The 17499-nt window shown below is 42.5% G+C and overlaps 1 protein-coding gene across 17 annotated transcripts in view; it reads left to right on the top strand.

The window, feature by feature from the left end:
- Positions 1 to 17499, top strand: part of ADGRL3 (adhesion G protein-coupled receptor L3) — a 526579-nt gene that overhangs the window by 324565 nt on the left and 184515 nt on the right. For all 17 annotated transcript variants that reach the window (XM_083718335.1, XM_083718333.1, XM_083718332.1 and 14 more), the window contains one exon: positions 12582 to 12662. In XM_083718335.1, coding sequence (XP_083574461.1) covers positions 12582 to 12662 — 81 coding nt within the window. The remainder of the gene's footprint in view (positions 1 to 12581; positions 12663 to 17499) is intronic.

The raw sequence follows: 17499 nt of genomic DNA, 5'->3' as shown, positions 1-17499 counted from the left end.
CAACATAGGCCACTCATTATAGAGGAAGAAACCTGGTAACTAAAGTGTTATGTACTGAAGTTCTCACCCTGGGCCAGCAGGGGGATACTGTAGATAGTTATGCAAATAAGGGGTCGAAAGTGACGTTCAGTGATTGGATAGTTTTAGAAAGTTGTTACAGTTACGTTGTAGTGGAGCTCTATATAAGCAGGCTGGTTGAACCCTTCATTTCAGTTCTGTTCTGGCCTCTGAATAAACAAGAGCTGTTTGAAGAATCGCTGTGTCGTCTGATATGTTCACCCACAACTTAACATAAAGTATATATGTTTAGTAAGGTACATGTGTCTAGAGATGACTGTCTCTATGCTGAGCAGTGTACCTGTTGCACTAATTTTTTGTAATGAACTCTTGAAAAGCACAGCTGTCCTGCTGAAGCTAAGAAAGAGAGAAGAACAAAAATTCAAATAGAGATGAGGGAATACTTGGCTTAGTGAGTGCAAAGGATCTCAGAATTATAGTCCCTCACAAGCTAAACATGAGTCAGCAGTGGGATGCAGCTGCAAAAAAGGCTAATGAGATTTTAAGCTCAATTAATAGAGACATAATTCTAAAGTCACAGGATGTAATTCCATTTAATTCTCTACTAGTCAGACCTCATCTGGAATACTGCCTAGTTCTGGGCGCCACACTTGAAGAAGGATGTAGACAAATTGTAACGGATCCAGAGAGTGACCGTGACGATGGTAAAGGTTATTGAGGAAAAAGTTCTGATGGGAAGAGTTGCCACCTTTAAGATGGAGTATAGAAAACTGAAGGGGTGTAATTGCCCTCTGTGTGACAGCCCTTAAGATATTTGAAGACTGCTAAGGCTTTTGCTGCCCTAGAAGGCACAATTAGATTTAAAAGGCTCATGTTACACTACAGGAAGGTGGATTCTAGTTGAGCATTAGGAGACCTTTCTTACTAGTAATAGCACTTCAGCAATGAGGAGTGGGAGAGACTCTCAATTGCCAGATGTCACAGAGCAAGCCGGTCAGTAAATCACACAGTTCAAAGCTGGAGTTAACTCTTTATTAGCGAAACACAATCTTTACAGACTTTACAGACCACAGCAGCCCTGTAAGTCCTATGAATCCAGTTGCCCCACCTCCCTACAGCCACCTACGTTTCTTCTCCAGGGCCAGCAATCAGAGACTGTACCTGTGTGCAACTTGTCTTTGCTCTGCCCATTTCTTCCCTCTCCTGGTTCTGGGAGTCAGCAGGGGAAGGAAGCTTGTTGCAGCAAGAGTGGGAAACACCCTCGACTCTTCACCAGCTGGACTCATCTCTGCCTCTTGGCCTCCCTCCTCTCCTGCTTCAGCTTCTGCATCCGATTCTGGCCTTCTCTCTGCCACAGACTCTCCCAGCTCACTAAGCCTTGTTACCCCTTCAGCTTTCAGCACCTCCTTTCCCCAGTCTTCTCCTTCTCTCTGTGACCACTCACTGATGTCCCACCACCCCTTCCCAGACTCTGAGCCTTCTTGCCTTGGGGTTTCCCCAGCTGGTTCCTCCCACCATTACTCCGCTTCCATGACACCAGAGATCTGTGTGTCTTACTCTGGATTTCCAGTATGAAGCAGGGGGTAGACATTTATTATTAGATTTATGAACCGCACCATCAAAGTTCCTTCAGTGTGACATCGTTGTTGGGGATGAGATAGATGATCATAGGATTTCAAGTAAACCTTCGCCCCGGCATGTTCCAGAACTCAACCCACTCTTTAATCTGTACTGCTGGTTTTTTAGTGACACTACATTGGCACGATAGTCTAAACCACTGGTGCAAGGATATTTAGGAGACCTTGGTGTGAAGGGTGGGTAATTGTCATCAACATCTTCCTGGCTAATGAGTGAGATTGTTTATATTTCTATGGTGCCTATATATTGGTGTGGGTTGAAGCAATTTATCCAGAAATCACGAGTGAATCACACACCTTTAGGTTCACAGACTAAGCTATAACAGCAGGACATTTTAATTGACAGAATCTTTGCATTTGTACCCTTAGAATTAGAGGGAATAATTGTCCCCATGCTATTCTTGTTGCTTGGTCTTCTTAGGATCGTTCCTACTCCCAAATGAAGTATTTGTTTCAGTTTCCCCTCATCTCCCCTTCACCCTTCTTCCCACTCCCTGTTTGTGCTTGGGGGGGAGAATCCCATCAGTGATCTTTGATACACAATTACAGCCTCTATTTCCTGAGTAAGTCAACTGTGCAGCCCCCATCGTGCTCACATGGGGGTGCCTCACTTACAGAAATGAGATGAAGGGAGAGAAAAGGAAACCAGAATGAGAAGATGAGATATCCATTTGGGGATTATATCACTTGTTCCTCGATGGCACTGCAGTGCTGCCTGCAAGAGCGTCATGATTAAAGTCAGAATGGGATGTGAAAGAGATAAAGGCAAGTTTTGCATTAGAGGCATACTCGGCTATCCACCGGCTGACGAATCGGAGGAAAACCTCTCAGGTCCTCTGCTTTTCTGTCATTGATTTGAGAATTAGTTAATCTTCTTGTTTCAAAACTAAAATGCCCATTAGAGAACTAAAATGCCTCTTAAAGTAAATACTAGAAACAAAAGACTTCTCATTCTCTTTGCGACTAAAAAGACATAGCTCGACTTGTTGTTGTTGTTTTGTCGTTTAGTTGTGTCCGACTCTTTGTGACCCCCTGGACCAGAGCACACCAGGCCCTCCTGTCTTCCACTGCCTCCTGTAGTTTGGTCAAACTCATGCTGGTAGCTTTGAGAACACTATCCAACCATCTTGTCCTCTGTCATCCCCTTCTCCTTGGGCCCTCCATCTTTCCCAACATCAGGGTCTTTCCCAGGGAGTCTTCTCTTCTCAGGAGGTGGCCAAAGTCTTGGAGCCTCAGCTTCAGGATCTGTCCTTCCAGTGAGCACTCAGGGCTGATTTCCTTCAAAATGGATTGGTTTGATCTTCTTGCAGTCCATGGGACTCTCAAGAGTCTCCTCCAGCACCAGAATTCAAAAGCATCAATTCTTCGGCGATCAGCTTTCACTTCCATACATCACTACTGGAAAAACCATAGCTTTTACTATACGGACCTTTGTTGGCAAGGTGATGTCTCTACTTTTTAGCTCGACTTACCCTTTTCTTATTCTGGATGGCCAAACATTATTCTTACATTGGCAAGAAATATGTCTATAGCAGATCGGGACAAAGATATCACTGTTTTAATAGCTTCCTTTTTAGCCACAGTTTTACCCGGAAGATTTCCCAACAAACCATCCTTTCAGGGAACAGACGGGACGAAGCAGAATATCTAAGTGCACACAATCCGAGTGTGACCTCATGACCTCAACAGCGTCACCCTTGTCCTTTTAATTATCCCAGTAACCTGAAATGTTTTATGTTGTGATGCCAATAAAGGGATTTGATTTGATATGTCCATAGCTTCATCAGAAATATAACCCCAGTTCAGAAAAGACAGCATTTGCATGTGAGAGTCCGACTCACATCAGAACTGCTTAAGAGCTGGGACACACTTTACAGACCTTGTACAGATTTTGCAGCGTCTATTGTGCATCTTTTCTTTTTCTTTTTTAAAATACATTTTTATTGAGATTTCAACAGATTTATAGTAACAGACAAAACAAAACAACATAACAAAAAACAATAAACAATATAAAACACACAACCAAACAAAATAATTATATATGTTCAACTCTTACTCTCATATAGCTTACTTTCCTGACTTCCTCACATCTCCCTTTTCTGTATTCAAATTTCCAATTTTAGTTTCAGCAAATTCTTGTTGTATTTTAACTAATTTTAACATTTTTTAATTTCTTTTAAATTAACCACTCCCATTGCTGTCCACTTATCTTCTAGTCCCCCATCGCTTTGATTAATTTAACTTTGTTTCTTTACTTGTTACATAAAAACATCTTTGCACATTCCTCTCAACTTTGTCACTAATGCCTCATTGTCTCAGTATCCTGCATCATTTTAACATTCAAATAATTTACAATGTTTTTGCAGATAAACTTTAAATTTCTTCCACTCCTCTTCCGTTTGTTCTTCTCCCAGGTCTCGGATTCTGCCAGTCATCTCTGCCAATTCCATATAGTCTATCAATTGCATCTGCCATTCTTCCAGGGTGGGCAAATCTTGTGTCTTCCAATATTGTGCATCTTTTCAGTGATGGTCTCAGAAATTATCTCAATAGACTAGAATCATAGAATCATAGAATCATAGAGTTGGAAGAGACCACAAGGGCCATCGAGTGCAACCCCCTGCCAACCCCTGCCTGATTATGTATCTTCTTTGGTCGCTTGAGCCTTCTTGGATTTAAATTGGGCAAAGGTGTGAAATGTATAGCCCCAAACTGGGTCCTACATATTTTTGGCTTTTCTTTGCACAATTCAGGTGTATTTTCAGTGAAAGCTGCTTTTTGCTGATAGCCAGTGATGGGTATTTTTACTAGGGATGTTCTTGTTTTTTGTTGTTGTTTAGTCGTCTTAGCTGTGTTCGACTCTCTGTGACCCCATGAACCAGAGCATGCCTTGGAAACTCTCAAGTTTCTCCTTTTTTATGTCCATAAAAGTTTTCTTGGAGTTTTCTTGGCAAAATACTGGAGTGGTTTGCCCGTTCCTTCTCCAGGTGGATCACATTTAGTCTAAACTCTTAGCTATGACCTGTCCATCTTGGATGGCCCTGCACGGAAAAACTCATAACTTCTTGGAGCTATTCAAGCTCCTTCACCACGACAAGGCAGTGATCCATGAAGGGGACTAGGGATGTAGTCTATTAAAAAAGAGACATCCCAGATGGTAACAGCCACCGCATTTTTAGACCCCCTAGGCCATAGACTAAAATAGTAGTAACTGATGATAATAGAATCTTCTTAGGAGAGAAAAAACACAATAGACATTCTCCAGCTTTGACCAGATTTGTTCAGGTCTCAGAAATACATCCAGACCTGAAATGGAATATTCAGTGGTATTATTTAGGAAATGTTTGCGAGAAGTTCCAGGTGACATTCATCTCTCTCTCTCTCTCTCTCTCTCTCTCTCTCTCTCTCTCTCTCTTTCTTTCTTTCTTTCTTTCTTTCTTTCCTGTTTTACATCCCGCCTATTGATCAAATGATGATCAGTGTGGCTGCAATGATACAAAACCAACCATGCAAAACTCCATCCGAAACGAAGAGAACTCCACCATCCTTGGTTCCCCAGCTGGGTGGATGGGGCCAAGGCAGGCCTCCCTTCAGTTCTGCAGTCATAGGGCAACTGAATGTTCTTTCTAGCAGAGACGAGGGTGGAAGCAAATGACCTTCAGCTACTCCTTCTCTGGACAATGATGAGGCCAGGCTCATCTTCTCCTTGCTGTGACTCTCTTCCTGGGAGGCAGGCCCTTAGTCCTCTGGCCCATAGAGGGGATCAGAGTGCCCCTCCCTTCAGCTCTTCTGGCCCAGATCAGTTGGAAACTAGAACCAATTACAGTATCCTTGATGTCTGGGAGGGAGAAGCAAGCTCCCTACGGCAGCTCTTTGGGTGACCCCTAAACGCCTAATGCCCTCAAACCTTATATTTATGTCTAAAATTTGAAACAGATGGTTCATGCATCAATCACACCTTGGTTTCTTAACAAATGTGCTATAGGCTTTTCGGGGCTCTCACCCCCTTATCTTTCATACAGCTGCTTCCTGTTTCCTCTTTAGATTTGCCTGTAGCCTGCTGGGATGTGCAAAAAAGCAGGAAGAGAGAATAATTTCAAGTGGTTTGTGTGTGTAAAGAACATGTGAGAACAAGGTTTATTCAAAAGTTCTAAATTGATAGTTTACACACAACGGTTCTCTACCTGTGGGTCCCCAGATGTTGTTGGACTACAACTCCCATCATCCCTGAGCTCTGGCCTTGCTAGCTAGGTGTGATGGGAGTTGTAGTTCAGCAACATCTGGGGACCCACAGGTTGAGAAAGGCTGGCTTACAGGATCATGATAACATGAGTCACAGTATGGGGTGTTAGGGGAGGGGTAGTACCTCTGGTGAGGGACATGTCTTGCACCTTCTGGAGAAGTTTGTTCACCTTTGGTCCCCACCCTGAGCTCAGTTCTTGCCTGTGGCTCCTAGAAGCTGTCAGCCTACAACCTCAGCCACATCCAGTATATCTGAAGGAGCGTCTCCACCCCCATCGTTCAGCCGGGACACTGAGGTCCAGCTCCGAGGGCCTTCTGGCGCTTCCCTCGCTGCGAGAAGCCAAGTTACAGGGAACCAGGCAGAGGGCCTTCTCGGTAGTGGCGCCCGCCCTGTGGAATGCCCTCCCATCAGATGTCAAAGCGATAAACAACTACCTGACATTCAGAAGACATCTGAAGGCAGCCCTGTTCAGGGAAGTTTTTAATATGTGACATTTTAGTGTATTTCTCATCTCTGTTGGAAGCCGCCCAGAGTGGCTGGGGAAACCCAGCCAGATGGGTGGGGTACAAATAATAAATTATTATTATTATTATTATTATTATTATTATCCTGGGAAACAGCTTTGACCGGCCAGCTAAACCAGGTGAAGGTAGGCAATGGGTCTTGAACCCTCGGTGAGTTAGGGATTTCCCCTGCATGCAAAGATGGGACCCAGCGGACTGAGTAGATGAGACCAATAGTGAGTCCAATAGTCAAGGAGGTGGTTTCTGCACGTGCCTTAGAGGAAAGGTAGGGGCAGATTGGGCTCGTCAACCTGGGAAAGTAGCCCATCTAGGAGAAGGAAAACTCTGATCCTAAACCTCCGCTGCCTTGTGGGATATCTTCAGGAGAAGAAAAGGCCAAGGAGTAAACCCTACACAAATCTGGAGTGGAGTTCCTAGTTAGTTCCTATACACCTCCTTCCGGCAACTCCTGCAGCCAAGCTGGTTCCAAATATTGCTCTACTTTTGGGTCACATCAGTGAGGCCGAGACTGAGGTCTTGTCATCTGGGCAACCCAGGACCTCCTTATACACTGCCCAGCCTTGTGCCCCAAGGAGGTCACTTTGCTAACACAGTGGTTTGACTTCACCCCCGGAGACACACTCCATTGTCTCTTGAGACAGAGGGTGAGCCAAAGTAAGTGTACAAACAAAGTTGGAATTTGAATTCCTGAGCTTTTGGTTGATTTTTCTGTCAAGGTAGTGAAATAATTAATGCATTCCCTACCTGGTACTGCTAATTTCAAAAGCAACCGCAGTGCCAAGGAATACATTATAGCAGATTTCTTGCAGACATTATTTTTCAGTGCATTATGAGTGCATTATACCCCACAAAAGCGGGTGTATGTGGGACATTTGTGAAAGTCGTTTTTTAAAAATCCCAGCTACAACGACAGCAGGTCCGCGCTCGAGATGCTGCTCACTGGGAAACAGCTTAGAGCAACAACAACACATTTCAGTGGGGAACAATATTAATTACTTCCAATATGCCTCACAAGAGGAAGTAACTCGTTTTTATTATAGCACAAATATTATTTGGAATAGGAAGGTTACTCTAACTGTTACCACAATCTACGTATCATTAACTTAACCTGTATAGAAAAGAGATTAACAGCAGTGTAAATTGTTATGGAAAACCGGTGAGTGATAACTGCATATTTTTAATGCAAATAAGTTTCTGCCTACAGCTCTTTCTCTAGCACACTGGGGAACTGAAATTATGTATTTAACAAAATAAGAAACTTTGCCGTGGTTCTGAGCCTTGAAAATAACTGCTTATTGCAACAAGGTTTACCATCTATCAATTATCCACTACTCTCATGTTTTTTATCGGACTGCCATTAATTGGTCTCATGGTAGATACATGTATATTATTAATTTTAAAATAAAAAAGAGGCAAAAACATGCCAATATTGCTTCTGCAAGGAAGCAGACATATTTTTCAGACTCAGGAGTCACATGCCCAGTTTAAATTTTGAAGTGAGAATTTTGCCAGTATCCCAGTCCTTGCAGAGGGAGCCACCTGGTGCAAGGCCTATTCCCTTACTTGTGGAATATTTCAGTGTGGTGCTGTGGTTAGATGAGGGATCACTAACCTTTCTGGACCTGTAGGCACATGTCAGGAGCAGCTGTCAGGAGCAGGTCAGCAATAAATCACACGGCATCAGTGAAGTTAACTCTTTATCCAAGGTCAACTCAAGAGGCTGGGTCTAGTGAGCGCACCTACTTGTCCTGGTAGATCTTGCCCCTATGAGGCAGTCGTGGGCACTGAAGGTCCCCGCCGCCCCACAGTTCCTTAAGTCTCCTCCTCTCCTGGGTCCTTCCCAAGCAATCTGAGACTCCGTTGCCATGCATGCCTGCTTTGCTTCTCCCACTTCATACCTCTTCTGGTTCTGGGAGACCAGAGGGAAGGAGAGCTGGTGGCAGCAGGAGGGGGAGACCCCCTGGCTTCTTCACAATAAATAATGAATAATAATAGTTCCTTCTTAACCAGGTCTTTGGTTGATTTGATTGACATCTTATGCCCTTGCAAAATGTGGTTCTTGGGGGGGGGGAGTTATTGGGTTTTTTTTTATTTTTAAGTAATATTTATTGGTTTTTAACAGAAAAAAGAGTTACAAATCAATACACAATAAAAACACAAAATACAAAATACAAAAACCACAATTTAACATAAAAAGAAGAAAAAAGAAGAAAAACAAAAACAAAAATCCCTCTTTCTGATATCTTAACTCTCGTTAACTTATTTTCATGACTTCCTCACACCTTCCGTTTCTGTATTTCATTTAGAAATTTGTTCAGCAAATTCATACTCTCTTAATTTACCCTTAATTGTTTATCATCACATATTATATTTCCCAAATTTTCGTCTATTATCAATCCTTTCTTAAATATTCTTATTTTACCAAACCTTTCTGCTAAAGCCAATTAATTCATTTCCAGCACATTATTATATTTCATTAGTGTTACACTAATTCCAAAAATAAAAAATATATAGAAGGAAATTCTCATTCTAGATTTATCCAACGTCCTTTCTTCCCAGTTATGGGTTATGTCAGTCCTTTCTCGCCATTATATTCTGTCCATCAATCTGGTGTTCTAATGTCCGAGGCTCTCAGATCCCTTCTATGCCCCCTCTGCAGATTTTCTTGTTCCTGTTTGTACTTGCACACTTCCTTGTCGTTATTGGGTTGTTTTTATTTTGATTATGTATATTGTGGTTTTATATTTTGATTTTGTTCTGTGAACCACCCTGAGACCTCCGGGTATAGGGCGATATCATCATCATCATCATCATCATCCTGCCTTTGCCTCTTGGCCCCTCTCCACTCCAGCCTCCACTTTGGGACTGATCTCTGCCACAGACTCTCCCAGCTGACTAAGCCATGTTATATCGTCAGCGTCTGACCCGTCCTCCTCCCAGCCTGCTCCCTCTTCTCCCCCTGACCACTCATCATTGTCCCACCACCAATCCCCTGGCTCTGAGCCGCTTTCCCTTGGGGGTTCTCCAGCTGGAGCCCCCCAACACTCTAGCCGGTCCATGTCATCACATATGGGGGGGGAATGATCATGGCTACCACCTTCCCTTGCAAGTGCCTCTGTGCACCCTGCAGCTATACATATGCAGAGATGCGCATGCTCCACAACCACGTGCTCATACACTGCAACCAGACATGCAGACACTACACATGCCTTATTAAGCATCCATGCCTTCCTATATTGCTAGAGGAATCCTCCTGTAAAGGAGGTTAAACAGTGGGAGACTGTTTCCTGCTTGGCAGGGGGTTGAACTCGATGGCCCTTGTGGTCTCTTCCAACTCTATGATTCTATGATTCTATGATTATAGTTGCTTCTGACGCAACAGGGATAAGAGTGGTATTGGCATTGCTGGTAATTATATTTCAGTGCACTTGTAAGATGGTGAAGGGTCCTAGGAGAAGGGCCCCTCCTAATAAAAAACTGTTTAGCTATTCTATCTGCTACTCATCTAAGCAACAGACAGCCTTGAGTGTTGACTGTCACTGTTTGAGGACAGAGAAACCTCCTAAAGCCAGGCTCAGCAACCTAAGGCCCAGGGGTCACAAGCGGCCCAGGGGGGTCGTTTTACCGGACCACAAGCTGCTCCCAAACTGAGCCGCCCGTTGGTGAGTCCCGGCGTAGTGTGGACTCGCTTCCACGGCTCCGGAAATCGTGTCTGCGCATGCGCAGATGCCGGAAATCGCGTCTGCTGGCCCAGGCAAGTTAAGCCTTTCCGACCCCTGTCTTAAAGTGATGGACATTCCTTTGTTAGGAGTCTTTAAAGGAGAGGTTGGCTGGCCACTTATCAGGAGTGGATTTCCTGCAATGGGAGGGATTTCTTGGAAGTCGAGGTGCAGCTCAACTTTCAAAGAAAAGTTCGCATGGGGTTGAAACACAGTAAGGGAGTCTCCAGGTTCCTATGCCTCTGAGGCTTTAAAAATAAACCTCTGTGCTGACCTGTCCCTTGATCTTGAGACCGATATTGGGCTGCATCCTCTCTAAATTCCACCTCCCTCTCACACTTCCCTGTGGGACCTCGAATTACGAAATCATCTTGGATTGATCTCTCCAAGCGGGCAAGTGTGGCCGCCTTTGTTTTGTGCACCTCGGTGTACTTTAGAACTCTAAAAAGTATCTATCCCACCCAGGTCATAAAAAGGTAAAGGGACCCCTGACCATTAAGTCCAGTTGTGGCCGACTCTGGGGTAGCGGCACTCATCTCGCTTTATTGGCCGAGGGAGCCGGCATACAGCTTCCGGGTCATGTGGCCAGCAGGACTAAGCCGCTTCTGGCGAACCAGAGCAGCACACAGAAAGGCCGTTTACCTTCCCGCCAGAGCGGTACCTATTTATCTACTTGCACTTTGATGTGCTTTTGAACTGCTAGGTTGGCAGGAGCAGGGACCGAGCAACGGGAGCTTACCCCGTTGCGGGGATTCGAACCGCTGACCTTCTGATCGGCAAGTCCTAGGCTATGTGGTTTAGCCCACAGTGCCACCCACGTCCCGGCACCCAGGTCATAGACTTCCTGTAATAAACACTTTGTTGTGTTTCCACAAGCAGCATCTTGCATGTGTGACTGCAACAGAAAAGTCTCACCAGATTCACAAGCCAATAGCCTCCATACTCTGCACACATAAGTTCCCCCCATCCCAAGAGAATTGAACAAGATTGCCTTTGAGTTCCCTTCCAGTGCCGAAATAAAAATGTCTGTGCTGCGGGAAGGTCACTTCCAATTCTATAATGCTGTGTAGCATAAAAATAATGTTGGTAAAACACCAACACAATCAATATAAGCAATCACTTTAAACCTGTTGCAACATATTTACAAGTCTGCCTATCAGTCAAAGGCTTATCGAACTAAAATGGCCGGTTTGGTGAAAGGTCATCAGTTGCTGAGAATTGGGAATGCATACATAAAAATCTGCCTTTTCTTTTTGTTCCGCTTCTTTCCAAATATTTTATTGGTTTTTTTTCTTTTGTTTAATGATAACTGGTTTGGTTAATGCCAGAAGAACATTATCTGTATCTTCTTTAATATGTTTGACATTTTTTAAAATAAAAGTATCCCTTTCTGTTTCCTTATCACTTGTATTAATTGCCAGAGTTTCTTAAACCAAGATTGATAACATAGATGATAGTAGGAAGATCTGTCTTCCTTTCTTTTTTTCCTTTTAAATTAATATTCTATATTAATTTTTTAACAAGGAAAACAAACATCGTATTTCCAAAATAGGAATTGTAAAACACGGAAAATTGGAATTTGCACAGTAGTAGCGTACACAATAACTGGTTTGGTGTTAAGCCAATATAACACACAAAATCACAAAAGAATATGACAAACTAATGAACCTACAGATAATATATGCTAAATCACAAAACACATAAAAAATGAAAAAAAATTAGTCTACGGTATGTTGTGTTTTCGTTATGCCCCTAATATTTCCCTTCCATAAAATCCCTCTTTGATCTTGTTGTATGTATTTATACCATTTAATCTTTTTGCCGAAATGCCAGTGAATATCTTCTAGTCATTGTTCAGCAGTGATATAGGTCTGTAGGAAATCATGAAAGATTTTATAGATTGATGATAAACTTTCACAGCCTAGCACCATATTCTCATTCAAAGCCTTAATGACTTATAGTATTTCACTGTTAGAGGTGGGCTCATTCAATAGTTCCTGATCTCCCTCAGTTAATTTTGGAATATTTATTTCAGATATAAACTTCAATATTACTCCTTTATTGAGGTTATTTGATTTCTATAATATAGACTAATATTTTAAGGATTCTACCGACTTCTTCCCCGAAGTTTTAACTGTATCATTTGCCAACTTTAGTTGAGGAATTTTCCCCTTTTGTTGTTACTTTTAGTTGAAATGCAAGTTGCGGGCTCTGCTTATTCCGTTTGTATTTTATTTGTTTACCTAAATTACTTGATTAAGACATTTTGTGTGTTTCTGAAAGTCCCATTTCAGGGATATTCAGTTTATCCAGACCTGTTAAAATAGATTGATGCCTTATATTATTTCTCTGGTGTGCTATAATCTTCCTCTGGTTTATTAATCTCTACCAACAGTTCACATTGAAATACTAGACGTTCATCCATTTTGTTTTTCCACAGGGCAGGTACACCACGGCCAAGTTTCCTACCTGGTCCCTCCAATTCACCTGGACTCGGATCTCGAGAGGCAATCGTTTAAGGGTGAGTTAGTAGCGTAATAATTCTTGGGTGAAAGCATTCATGGACTCAGCACAGTTTGGCTACATTACTGACCCCACGAAGGGTATTCTGTCCCAAGTGGGTTGCAATTTAACAGGGTTGAAGCAGACCAGGCTCATTCTTTGCCTTGCATGCATCCGTCACGTTCTCTGAGTCGCAGCGTTATTTGGAACCAATCCGCCAGATCTATATCCCACTTGGGGAAAGCTCTGAAAGAAAAACCTCCAAAAATATAAACAGAATATATCTGGTATATAGCGCATTCTTTGTTGGTTTGCTTGGAGTCAGGAGAAATGTGAAGTGCCCCATTCATCGCAAGGCACTGCTAAAGAAGTGGCAACAATGGGAACATGAATGGCACCCATTTCCTGTTCCAGCTTGTACTCCAAGGGGGGTAAATGTACCGTATTTTTTGCTCTATAAGACTCAATTTTTCCCTCCTAAAAAGTAAGGGGAAATGTGTGTGCGTCTTATGGAGCGAAAAATACAGTAATTCTTGGTTGCAGTTCCTCTCCCTATCATTCAAAATCAGGAAGTGGGCCAAAACAAACAAGAGAACTGGGCCAAAACAAACAAGATGAATTTTAACAGGGAGAAATGTAAAGTATTGCACTTGGGCAAAAAAAAAAAAAATGAGAGGCACAAATACAAGATGGGTGACACCTGGCTTGAGAGCAGTACATGTGAAAAGGATCTAGGAGTCTTGGTTGACCACAAACTTGACATGAGCCAACAGTGTGACGCGGCAGCTAAAAAAGCCAATGCAATTCTGGGCTGCATCAATAGGAGTATAGCATCTAGATCAAGGGAAGTAATAGTGCCACTGTATTCTGCTCTGGTCAGACCTCACCTGGAGTACTGTGTCCAGTTCTGGGCACCACAGTTCAAGAAGGACACTGACAAACTGGAACGTGTCCAGAGGAGGGCAACCAAAATGGACAAAGGCCTGGAAACGATGCCTTGTGAGGAACGGCTAAGGGAGCTGGGCATGTTTAGCCTGGAGAAGAGGAGGTTAAGGGGTGATATGATAGCCATGTTCCAATATATAAAAGGATGTCACACAGAGGAGGGAGAAAGGTTGTTTTCTGCTGCTCCAGAGAAGCGGACACGGAGCAATGGTTCCAAACTACAAGAAAGAAGATTCCACCTAAACATTAGGAAGACCTTCCTGACAGTAAGAGCTGTTGGACAGTGGAATTTGCTGCCAAGGAGTGTGGTGGAGTCTCCTTCTTTGGAGGTCTTTAAGCAGAGGCTTGACAACCATATGTCAGGAGTGCTCTGATGGTGTTTCCTGCTTGGCAGGGGGTTGGACTCGATGGCCCTTGTGGTCTCTTCCAACTCTATGATTCTATGATTCTAAGTGGCAGAAGAAGAAGTCGAGATGAATAAAGGCAGCGACAGCCTCTCCACCTCCACAAGTCTGTTTTGCTTTTGTTTTTTAAATGACAATACACCTTTTTTTAAAAAAATACCTCCGTTAAAGTAGTGAGAAACAAAGGAAAGAGTAAGGAGGTTGTAAACCGTGGGAAGCTTTTCATATTTGAGATACTTGGAAGAAGGCGAAGAGAAAAATACAGGCAAAATGAACTTTGCTAAATCTTAGCTTCAGTCTCCCCCTTTAGTCAAGAATCCGGTTATTATTTTGGGGCTTGTTTGGGATCTGTTATCACTGGCATTATTGACCTCACTTATGAGGTGTTCCAATCTCCACTGCACAAGGCTCTTTATTATGTGTAAATGTTTGTATTCCACAAAGGGGTGGTTCTTATTTTTCCTGGTCTGTATAAGGTGATATGGACTTTATTTGCGCTGGTACAGTTTTTGTGCTGATTGATTTTCGTTTTGATTCCATTCCTATTTTATTGGTTTTGAATGTGTGAACCACCAAGAGGACCTGGTTAATTGGATGGCATATAAATGACAAAAATAAATGCATGTTTTGAGCAGCTGGTAGGAATTCTTCTGGAGGCTGCAGTTTCATTTGTTGTTTACAGGGGACTTAAATGCTACTTTTGGCAGTGATTAATTGGTGGTCTCCCTGTGACTCTTGGATTCATGTGGAATGATTAATCTTGCCTTTTGTCACCAGGCAAGTCACAGGATCAACATGTTGATAAGTATGGTTTTAGGCTTTTGCCATTGGTTTGTAAGCCTTGAATTGTAAGCCCCCCAGGGAATGCCAGAGAGTTCTATATCTTTGTATCCAGTTGTGGTCTCTTTAGATTGACCTCATTTTAATGCCAAGTTTTGAAACGGATTCGCAGCCAGGATCACCAAACATTTATTACTGGGTTGCTCTTTCGACTAACTGTGTTGCAACTAGAGGAGAAAATGGGTGGTGAGAATGTCTTAAATATTGCAGGAAGGTCTGATGCTGAACGATCACTTCGTACCCCTTTGCAGAAGATCGTTTCAGAAGTGCTTCTCCGGTCTTCCACTTAGTAACACTCTTTAACCATCTCCAGAAGATTACAATTTCCTGCGTAGTATTGGACTTTGGGGGCATGAACCCTCTGCAGCTCCACCTGTTCGCCTACCACTTGGGCGTCAGTTATATTTGCGGTTTGTCCAATACTCACCACTATGTCAGGCTTCCTCAGTCCTTATCTTTGTGAGCTGTCATTCTGTTGTGTCACCCACCCGTGCTTTATTTGGAGCAGATGTTTATTTGGGCTTTTTGGAGTGTTTTAAGGGTGATATAATTTGAATAGTCTCCGTTTCTGTCTTCTTTGTGTGTGACCCCTCCGCACAATTCCTATGTATTCTCAAAAATCAACCTACAATATTTTTCTCTTTATAAGTCTAGGTTGTGAACTTTGAAAATTCAGGAAAGTGTTATAATCTGTAGGTTTTCTTTGTCACAGTTCTGCAATTTTCCTGTCTTACTAATGCTCTTAATGTGCAGATAATTTCAATTTGTTTCACTGAAATGTATTTCAAATCTGATACTGGAGTCTCTGAGACTGTCAGTTAAAAAGAAAGAAAGAATTTAACCTAGTAGTATCACCATCCCAAATGAGAAAATATCACCAATATAATGTCATGATTTCAAAACATAAGGATTATCTCTAGGGGAAATAAAACTTCAAAGACTCCTGTATGTTAATTTGCTTCTTCTGGTGCCGTTACAAAGCTCTTGGCTTTAGCACCAATCCCTTTTAATCTGCCTGTAAAAATGAACAGTGGGGAAAAACACAATTTCAACACAGGCCAAGATTAGCCAGTTCCATTAGAAAGTACATAAGTGGGTGCAAGTTGTCCAGCCATTTTTCCAGTGACCTCTTAATCATTTCCAGACCCTCTCATTGTGGAAGGCAAGTACAAAGAAAGAGCACCCTTCGGATGTAACCAGCGCTGTACCCCTTACTAAAACAATGGAAGTTATTGATTTTCACAAAACCATTGAGTTGGCCATCTCAATGCAAGCCGTTGTCAAAAGTGGTGGGAACCGTATTTTTCCGTCTATAAGACGCCCCCCATGTATACGATACCCCCTATTTTGGGGGACTCAGATTTAAGAAAATGGGTGGAGATGGCCCAGTGTATAAGACGCCCCCTAATTTTTGACATTATTTTTTTTAGGGGGGAAACCTAGTCTTATACATGGAAAAATACGGTATGTCATTGCACCTCCGAACTGAGGCTGTGCAAGGCAAGCTGAGAAGCAAAAGAAGTTGGACGGTGGCCTTGTAGCAGAATAAAACAAACAAACATTTGTGTCTTTTCTGTCTCTGGCTCCCAATGGCAACCATTTCCCGCATGCCAAAGAAAGCTTGTCTCAGCTTCCTGTAGAATTAATATGTTTACAAATAAGCACTAGCAATCCCATAAAATAGTGTCAATGGTATGTTTGCTTGACTAGAAATAGGTTTAAACTGGTGTTTAATAGCGCAACTAATAAGTGCAACTAATCTTTTAAAATATTCTTAATTAATGGGAAGAACCGAAATAGAGTCAACATTAATTGTGAGTGCTGATTCAGCATCCGGCTTTCTTACGTGATTTACAGGATTCACTCGGTTTCCGTACGGAGCAGTGGCTTGAAGTAATTACCTTGTAATGTATGATGACACTAATGTGCTAGTAAACTAGTGGAGTTTACACACAGCTTACGTGCTAGCATCATTGCACAGAAAGACATGGAAGATGCATTGCAAGCATAAATAATGCAGGTAAACATCAGTTGTAGTGAATTTTCACAAACTTCCCCCCCCCCCTTTTTTTAAGCAGCAGTTACACTTAAATCTGCCAACAGGAACAGTTCTCTTTTTATATTGGTGGAACATGCTGTCATTTAATGAGAGAACAAATGGGGAGTAAGGATAGGAATAGAAAACTTCCTGTTTCACAGAAAATTGAATCAAGGGATAAAGAAGTTTTCCAGTTTGGGGTGATGTCCCTGCTACCTGCCACTGTCAGTAACAATTTGACCTCTTTGAGGAAGACGTGATCCTGGGTGTCCCTAGAGATTGATAGAAGGGTTAATGGTGGATCAGGCAGAATTGGTCTCCTGCACGATATCTGAGCTATCTCCAAATGCACGTCTCTCTCCCACGAGGGAAGAGAAATTCACGATTCTACAGAGTGTGGGGAGATTATTCTTGGTGTGGAGCTCTACTGGAGTGAAATGGCATCTATTCAGTAGCTTCAGAAATGACCGACAGATTATCTCAAATCCATTGGGTTAGGTTGAAAAACGAAATTAAGAACTGCGTTTATGTAACGGTTTTATATAGGAATGCTAGCTGTGAAATAACAAATTCTGAAAACGGTCATCCATTACAAGGCTGTTTAAATGCTTTTTTGAGCTGGCACTATC

Source organism: Podarcis gaigeae (assembly GCF_964106915.1).
Source record: "Podarcis gaigeae genome assembly, chromosome: 17".
Classification (NCBI taxonomy): Eukaryota; Metazoa; Chordata; class Lepidosauria; order Squamata; family Lacertidae; genus Podarcis; species Podarcis gaigeae.
This window is presented reverse-complemented; position numbering and strand designations above follow the sequence as displayed.